Raw genomic sequence first — 9625 nt, 5'->3', positions numbered from 1 at the left:
TATATGTTTACAGTTCAAAAGAATTTAGGATTTTTTTTTTTAACTGACATAATTCCTTTATTTATTTATTTTTTGGTGGAACTGGGGATTGAACTCAGGCCCTTGTGCTTGCCAGGCAAGCGCTTATTCTACTGAGCCATCTCCCCAGCCCCAGGATTTTTTTTTTAATGGTACAATCAAAGAAGTTTAAGGAAATGTTTTTTGGTGGGGTTTTTTTTTTTGTTGTTGTTTTTGTTTTTGTTTTTCCTTTAACCACCCATTTTTCTGCCCTTAGTACTGGGTAAAGTATTGGGGGGGGGGGAGAAATTAAGTACATACCCGCACTTCTGAGGTGAAATGTCCTATTCCTGATGAATCATTTACACAAACATTTGTGTGTCTCTTCTGCCACTAACAAACTGTAACTTTGAGGCTTCAGTTATCCTTAGGTTTCTTGAAGTGTAAAATGGAGTAATGCAGTATCTGTAAAATTTAAAATGAAGAAAGAAAATTGTCATAGTGCCAGTATTGTAGTTTACCACATTGTAAACTAATAAATTACTTTCTATTTTCTCTTATGTACTTTTTGAAAAAAATTAATTTGCCATCTTCACTGAACTCATTTCAGGTGATTACAGTCAGCTTATTCTATAATGGATATTATCTAAATCCAATACCTTCATGGCCAACTTCAGTGAACATATTTTGAATTTTATTTTACCTCTCTGTTTTTTAAATGTTAACCATGTGTTGATTGTGGTGCCTCTTCTAGCCATTATAGCCTTCTTTTTAAATATCCTTATTGCCATATGTCTGTGTCCCATACATCCCGTGCATACTGTTTTTTCTCCAGGTCTACAGTTTCATGCTTAATACTCTAAACATTTTCACAGCTGCTAAAATTACAAACTAAGTTGTTTGTCCTCCAACCAAATCCCATAATCAGATTCTTTGATACTATCTCCTGAAACTCATTTACCCCTAAAAAGCCTTTAGTTTTAGCCCTGCTCTTTGGCTATAAGATACTGTGTAGTTGTATCTTGTAGACTTAACTAAAGTTTCCCTTGTAATTAATGGTGTTGAAAAACTTTTATGTATGCATTTACTATCTTCATGTTGTTTTTGGTGAAGTGTCTGTTCATATCTTTATTTTTTGTTTTGGTTGACACATAGTGTTGTACATTTTGAGATATAGTGTGGCATTTTGACACAAGTATGCAGTGGATAATGATTATGGTTATGGGCCTATCAGTTAAGAGTTACATCATTCGTTTATATTGTATTTATTCAAGATCTTCTGTACTACTTATTTTGAAATACTCACTTGTCAACTGTAGGTAGTTCTTCTGAATTGTATAATTTAGAAGCTCTTTCTCCTTAATAATTACACCCCATACACATTACCCATCTGTCTCCATTCCTTCTAACCTCCATACCATTCCCAGTTTCTAATAATCATTGTTCTCTTCGCTACTTCTTTTGATATTAGTGTTTGAGTTTCCACATATAAATGAAAAGGTACAGTACTTACCTTTCTGTGTCTGTTATTTCACTTAGTATAATGTCCGCTAGTGTTGTCCATGTATTCGAGACACTTTGCAAAATATATCAGATTTTTTAAAATTCTGATTTTCCTTTCTTTTCATTCTCTTGAGTATCTTTTAAAGAAGAAACTGTTTAAGATTCTTACGAAGTTCTCATAGGTAATGAAGTCCAAAGAATTAGAACCAACAAAAAATATGAAAATTTTCACCCTGTCCAGAATGGTTATAGAATTACCCTGAATATTCACTGGTTGCCACCACAAAGTAAATATTTGGTATATTGCATTGCTTTTATTCTGTGTAGCTAGCTGTCATTTAGTTATAAATGGTGTAATATTTCATTTCAATAAATTTGTTTTATTCTAGGTCATAGAATTTTTTCACAGTGCTCATTTTTAGTATTGACTATTTCTTCTTGACACTTATACCACCAGGTCTTTGTACTTTTACTTTATCCAGTGCTTAGTGCAGCTTTAGAGGCAGTAAAGTACTCAGTGTATTGAGACTGTGTAAAAATGTTGGGAAAAGATGGCACTATGTAATTTTTTTTTCTTGCCTAGGTCCTTGGAACACCAACAAGGGAGCAAATTAGAGAAATGAACCCAAATTACACCGAATTCAAATTCCCTCAAATTAAGGCGCATCCTTGGACAAAGGTGAGTGAAAATGAGTTTTTTAAGAAAGCGTATTATCAAAAACTTACATTTCTCCTTGTTCTTAAACTGTTTGGAGACCAGAATAAGTACTTGGGTACAAATAATAGCAGTTCTGCATGTAAATAGAATTGAGTAGTTGTACTTTAGTGCTACATTGCCTGTATATAGTTTTGTTCTTACTGAATTCTGTGAGGTTTCCAGCCTGGGCCTTCATTTGCTTGCATAGTAAGGTACCTGTATCATTAAAATATTGGAGCAGGATCTTATATATAAAGTTCAGCAACCTAAAATTCAGAAATTTATTTACATAGAGGTTCGTTATTGTCCATATTCTTATTTCATGTGTGGTTTTATTTTTCCCTCTTATTGGTATTTTGGGAGCAGTATTAAAAAGCAGATAGAATCTTTCTGGGATTATATATGGAAAGCAGCTGATACCTTTAAAGGGTATTACCAGCCATTGGAAAAAGCCAATCTTAACATTAGATGGAATCAGTTCTAAACAGCACAATTACCAATTTACCAAAAGATAGTTTTTATTTTGGTACTTACTTCTCTTCAGAAAATCAAATTGCTAATTATTATTTCCTTTTTTTTTTTTTTTCAAAATTTTATTGATAAACAGCAATGAGACAGTTTCAAATCAAATCGGAAGTACAGAAAATTTCTGAATTATTTTATTTTTATTTTTATTTTTTTGGCAGAACTGGGGATTGAACTCAGGCCCTCGTGCTTGCCAGGGAAGCACTTATTCCGCTGAGCCATCTACCTGGCCCCTATTATTTCCTTTTTAACCAAGAGACCAATATATTCTTCCCTTTTTTAAAAAAAAATTATGATAAACACTAAATGATCTTCAATAAAGTACTCTTGGTTTTTGGGGAGGTTTTTTTTTTTTTTTTTTTTTGCGGTACCAGAGATCATCTTAGGACCTTGCATTTGCCAGGCAGGCACTTATGCCACTGAACTATATCCCGGCCCCTTGGATTTTTGTACTTAAGGTTTATTTTGAGCTAGAGTCAGGAAATATTTATAAACTCTCACTTGCCTCTAACTCAGAGAATCCCTGGTAGCTTATTTTGGGTTTAGTTAGAATCCATTAAAGATATTAACAAGTTAAAAGTGCTAAAATAAGTGGTTTATAGTATACTATGGCTTCAGTCAGGTTAAGGAGAAAATAACTCAAAATTCTGTGCTATGAGTAAATAAGGAAGTATGGGTAAGAAGAGTATAATTTGTTTTGTCTTATCTATATGTCCATAGTTTTCTTTGTTATGGTATGAAGTATTCATCAGATATTACCCTCTATGTATGTATATATGACTGATATTAAGATCATAAAGTCCTATTTAACAGTTCCCATCCTCATTTTTTAAAAAATCAGCATTGCCGTTAACATTAGTATGTATCATATTTGGCATTTTTCCTTTGGGTTATTGCCTCACTTTGGAAATATTAACCAGAGTGGAATGTGAGGAATGATTGATTAAAATTCAGCCAGCACAACAGCTATGATGAATTTGTGTGCCTTAAACTATTCTTTCACCTTCTTTACATTGTCATTCCTGTACTAGGTGTAGAATGATTTTTGTGCTTGCCAGGGAAGCACTTATTCTACTGAGCCATCTCCCTGGCCAGAATAATGATTTACTTCTACCTTTTCTGCTAAAATTACTGTGAACACTTCAAATCAAAGTGTTCTTTTACATAATTTGGTTTTCATTTCATTCGTTTGTGTTTACTTCTCAGCACACACAAATTAGTATGCAGAAATTCCATGGTTCCATTTTGTCCGATGATCAAAATATACTTGTTTTGATTTTTTTAAAATACAGATTTTATGAAAATACAAAATTTTATGAGAGTCCTAGAGGTGATTCATTTGCCTCTTCCTACCTTCTCCCATTATGAGGGTAGACAGCAACTTAAGAAATGCTGTCTTATGTTAAGTAGCCGAAGGGATAATTTTTAAAAACAATACTCTGTAAAGACTGTAGAACATCTTGCCATTAGGGTCTGGAAAGTAGGGGTCAAAAAGTAAGAACTTTTTCTTCCCTACCCCATTCCCCCCGCCCCCAACCTCCACCCCCATCTTCCGTTTCCCAAAGCTGTGGGTGTATGGATATGAACTCTTTGATTTCTTCAGTTACTGTATAATGCAGCTGGATCTCCAAGATTGGTAACTTGAGTCTCAAAAATGCAGTCAGAAATAAAGATTAAGAGAGAAAATGTCTTCTGTGAAAGTATATAATGAGATGACGGGATATAGGTGTTTGGAAAAGAGTGAAGAAATACAAAAAAACTGAGATGGTCCCAGAATGGTGTATGACAAAAATCAATTAAGTTGCCCTTGACTGTTCCAGAATAGCAGTGCAACCTAATCTATTAATAAAACACTTGTGGCTTAAGTGGGGAAAGAAATACATGGTCATGGTTTTAAATAGGGATTGTTATTGGGTATGAGAGAACATAGGCCCTCTACATTGGTGTATGTGGTACACTTCAAGAAAGAAAATCAGAGTAAAAGTGAAAGGAACTTATATAAAAGTAGATGGAGAATTCAGTAGAGCCAGAGATGAAGAGGTAAAGAAGCTTAAATTTTGCAGTTAGAATGTGAAGGCAGGATTAGGTGACAGAATATATAAAAAGTAGAGTGAGGAGATAAACACTGCTGCTCCTAATGTTTATACCTCAGCTTCTTTCTTTTGTAAGGTAGTAATTATCTGCTATGACTTTTCTTCAGGCTCTTTTGAAAATGCAGGTTGTTTATAAAGGACTTCTATTTTAGTTTTAAGTAAATGTGAAAGTTACACCTCAACATAATTTTCTGATTTGTCCTCTTTTTTGTTGTTGTTGTTGTTGTCTCCATTGCTCTTAATTTTGGTTTAGAACATTGTCATATAGTAGAATTGTAAAATAATCTGCTGCCTCCTAGTTTCACCTCTTTAGTTTCACATCACTTCAGTCCATCATCATTGCTATCAAAGTTAGATTTTAAAAACTATGTGGGAGCTGGATGCCGTTACACATGAATGTAATCCCAGCATTTAGGAGGCTCAGGCAGGGAGATTGTGAGTTCAAAGTCTGCCTGCATTATGTAATGAGAGCTGAGCCTGTGTCAAGAAAATAAAGGAATATGTGATACTGTCATAGTCTTTAGGGGAAATTTGACATAAAATACATACAGTGACAAGGCTGGTTAGGTAACTGGGTTCAGAATGTTGCAATTCCTATAAAATTCCTATATTCATTACTCTCAAAGTATCCCAGTTTCAGGTATTCAGTCACTCTGTTCTTTTTTTTTTTTTTTGCAGGGGAGGTCTTTTTTGAGACAGGGTTTTGCTGCTATGCAGTTCAAAATGGCCTTGAACTCACTTTGTAGCCCAAACTAGCCTGGAACTTGTGGTAATCCTCCTACCACAGCCTCCAGAGTGCTAGGAATACAGGCATGCACCATCACACCTGGCAGTCACTCTATTCTTTGTCTTTTATATCCTTCCTTTCCAGGAAAACGGGCATTTTATTTTTGTCCTGCTGCTAACCTTCTCTAGGATATTTCATTGCTTAAAAGTAGTTACTTTACCAAGATCTCTAACATTCTTCCTCCTTAAATGCATATTGTGGGGCCGGAGAGATGGCTCAGCGGAATAAGTGCTTCCCTGGCAAGCGCAAGGGCCTGAGTTCAATCCCCGGTTCCGCAAAAAAAAAAAAAAAAAAAAAAAGAAATGCATATTGTTAGGAAATGAATTTTCAAGTTTTATTTAGATAGATTAGGAATTTCTAATCAGGTTATAAATTAGTGGCTGTGTTGGATTCCCCCCCCCTTGTTTTGCTTACCCAGTTTTGCTATTTTTTTTTTTAAATTTCAGTAGGATAAATATTTCCACTTTATCCTAATAGTAATGCCGTGAGATCAATTAAGTAACAGATGTCTGTATATTCTTCCGTAAGTGATACGTCTTGTAGAAGAAAGTAGATTAGAATCTCAAGGGCCCTGCTGTTACAGGGCTACTTAATATGCTAGCTATGTATAAGTGTTGGTCAGCTTGTAGTTTATATTGAAGGTCATTGTACTCATGTGGAATTTTCTGAGGTAATCAAACTGTTGTCTCAGAGACCACAGAAAAGCCATATTTATTTCTATCTTTTGCTATTTTGTTCTCCATCCCATTTAGAATGTTCTTTTTTTTTTCCTGTTCAACTTTCTGAAGATCTCAAGTAATACTTTCCTGTTCTCCAAGTTCTTCATGATTACTGTATTCCCATTATATAACTCTTATAGTACCTACTAAGTCATACTATTTATATAATAGCAGCTCCTAGTTTCTTTTTCATCATACAGGTATGAATTAACCTTTAAATGTTTGTTGTTTAGTTTCAGGTGTGTAGGTTACACATACAGGTACTAGAAAGCATTATCCACAAAAATTAATCTTTGCCTACTTGATTTCTTAGAACATGGATGATGTGCTTTAATGTGAATAAATACTAGTATTCCCAACTGGCTAACAGAGTGGGCAGAAAATTAAATTCTAAGGTCCATTTTAGCTTAAAAAAAAAAAAAAAAAAAGTAATCATTATAGACTTTTTAAGATTTTCTAGGGCCAGCAAGATAGTTCAGTGGACTAAGCACCTGCTTAAGCAAGCACAGGGACTGGGGTTCAATCCCCCATACCACATGCAGCCCTGGCCCTGGCCCCCAGGCATGATAAACTAGTCATCAAGACTCAGTGTGGTTGGCACATGTCTGTAATCCCAGCACCAGGGAGGCTGAAAACAGGAGGATCACTTGAGTTTGAACTGCATAGTAAGATCCTGTACCAAATACATTAAAGAATAAAATTAAAAAAAAAAAAAAAAAAGATTTTCTTCATACTTTTTTTTCCTCTGATCCTTATATACAAGATTTTTCAGAAAGTAAGAATTTATATTTTAACTGATATTCACTACATTACCAAAATTGCCTATAGTGAAGCCTGGAAAGCACAAAAGCAAAGATTGCTATCAAACTTTTCTTGCCTGTCTCCTATGTGTGTCTTTTTTTGTTTCTCTGTCTTATTCATTTCATTCGCAAAACCATATTGGAAATTTCTGTTGGCTCCTAAGATTGCCACTTCTCCTGTGTTTTATATAATTACTCAAACTCCTTTGCCCTGGATACTCTAACCCGTTATCATTTATCTCCTGGATTCTTACATTATATTGTCTACTGAAATTTCTGCATGTATCTTTATTAGTGCTAGAATAATCATTTTCTCCCTCTTTCTAATGTCCATTTTCCTGTGTGAGTGGACTTCCACTAAAAATTGTTTATAGGAGACAGACATAGGTTAGGGATAGATTGGAAAGGAAGGCAAATTTGACATAAAAATTTCCTTTCCTTTATCACTTGTTCTTCAAATTTCCCTTCCTTTATCACTTGTTCTTTAAATCATGTGGGCTGGCCAAATAGCTCAGCAGATTAAAGCGTCTGCAAGCAGGCACAAGGGATGGGAAGTTTGATCCCCAGGCCTGCCATGCCGGGGCCACTGAGATGGCAGTTGAGACTGGGCGTGGTGGTACACACCTGTAATCCCAGCTCTTGGGAGGCTGTGAACAGGCAGATCACTGTGAGTCTAATCTAGTAGTGAGCCCCTGAACACCCTGTAGATCCTTTCCTAAAATGAATAATAAATAAATAAATAAATAAATATGAATGTTGTACGCTCTATGTAACCAATACTACAAGAAATAAATTATAGTTCCTTGTCCTTGACAAGCTCAAAGTGTTGACTGATGTAAAGTGCTGTATGACTGTATATTTGATAATATACTGTAATAGTTCAAAGGTTTTCCACATTCTTAATAGGTTTTACAAAGTGAATCTTTAGGGAAGCTGTTAAAGGGGTAAAGGAAGTCTCTTTAAAGATGACAGAGAAAGTAGGCTGTTGAATGAAAATTATAATTTAAAAAAAGATAGAAAAGATTAGTAATGGTAGCCTAGTTAAATATTGCTTCAGTGGGAAGTTGTGGGGGAAAAGGAAATGCTGTATTCATGTATTCTTGGGAAGGCCAGCATGACTACAGTAACTTATTTTGTGAACAGTAAGAGATTAAATGTTAAGTGAATATTATTGGGTAAATCACATGTAATGTGTAAGCCCATAGTATTGTCCTGTCATCAGTGAATGATTTAGGATACATTATATTGCATAGTTAAATACTAATATCTACACATATTGTCTTATGTACAACAGAACTTAGGAAAACTCAACTAGTTTTTGAATTAGTACAACTGAAATTCATTGAATACTCTGTCATAGCTAAAGAAAGTACAGTATTCTTTGTGATTCTTATACTCAGCCTTCCTTACCTAAATGTAAAACTGCTATCTTCAAAGGTTAGAAAAAAATGTATCCCTTGAATAAGCTTTCACTGTATTCAGTTTACTCTCTACCACATTAGATGCTAACTTCAAACATACCTATTTTAGTTGGCTCATGTATTCTCTGAAAATCAATTTTGAATAGCTGCTGGTAATCATTTTTGATAGTATTAAAATGAGTTGTGTCACTTCATGTCACTGCATCATTAGAACAATGTAAAACACTCCAAAATGTTTTTAAATTATAGTGTAGACCAGTTAATTGATTTATATGCTATTATGTAAGAACTTTGATATAATTTCTTTTCTTATTTAATATTTAGCTGTTCAACAGATCCACTCTTTCATTTTAGTTTATTAATAGGTTATTTGAGAGCCATTGTTGAATTGTACTTTAGGAACATCTATGGTTTATTCATTTTTTTATACTGGGGGCTTGTATTTTGTGTAGGCCAGAATACAGTGTCAGTGTTGTAAATTTATTATGAAAAATAATAAAGTCAAATAGCTGTTTGAAACCATTACAACACATGTTCTGTGTTCTTTAATTACCACTGGGCTGGTGAGATAGCTCAGCAGACCAAATTGCCTACTTAGGCAAGCTTAGGCAAGCACAGGGACTGTGGCTCGATCCCTAGCAGCACATGCTGTACCAGTCCTGCCCCCTGGTGGGCTGAGCTGGCCAAAGTCCAAGAATGGGCACATGCTGGGGAGGATGAAAGCAGGAGGATTACCATGAGTCCGAGCTGTGTAGTGATACTCTGCAACAACCAAATGCATTAAATTTTTTTTAAATTAATTATTACTGTTTTAGCCATAAAATATCAGTTTCATATTTCTCTGATCGGCTGCATAATATAGCAGAGTTGGTGATAGCTGATGTTTGAAGCAGCTTAAGTATAGACTTGATAGTCAGGGTATGAGATTTTTAATAAACAGCCATTTTGAAGGGCTGAGAGTCAGTCTTAGCAGCTCCAGTTTGAACTTTGGATGGCCAAAGTCTGTTTTAGGACGTACAGGAAAAGAGTTACCTGTGTCAGTCTTGGGTTACCCAAATGCAAATTTACTTTGAATAATTGTTT

At 34.8% G+C, this 9625-nt stretch overlaps 1 protein-coding gene across 2 annotated transcripts in view; it reads left to right on the top strand.

Annotated features, from left to right (window-relative positions):
* Gsk3b (glycogen synthase kinase 3 beta) overlaps positions 1-9625 on the top strand; it is a 224180-nt gene that overhangs the window by 171048 nt on the left and 43507 nt on the right. For both annotated transcript variants that reach the window (XM_004633333.2, XM_004633332.2), the window contains exon 8: positions 2084-2179. In XM_004633333.2, coding sequence (XP_004633390.1) covers positions 2084-2179 — 96 coding nt within the window. The remainder of the gene's footprint in view (positions 1-2083; positions 2180-9625) is intronic.

The sequence above is a fragment of the Octodon degus genome, unplaced genomic scaffold (assembly GCF_000260255.1).
Source record: "Octodon degus isolate 3935 unplaced genomic scaffold, OctDeg1.0 scaffold00053, whole genome shotgun sequence".
Lineage (NCBI taxonomy): Eukaryota > Metazoa > Chordata > Mammalia > Rodentia > Octodontidae > Octodon > Octodon degus.
This window is presented reverse-complemented; position numbering and strand designations above follow the sequence as displayed.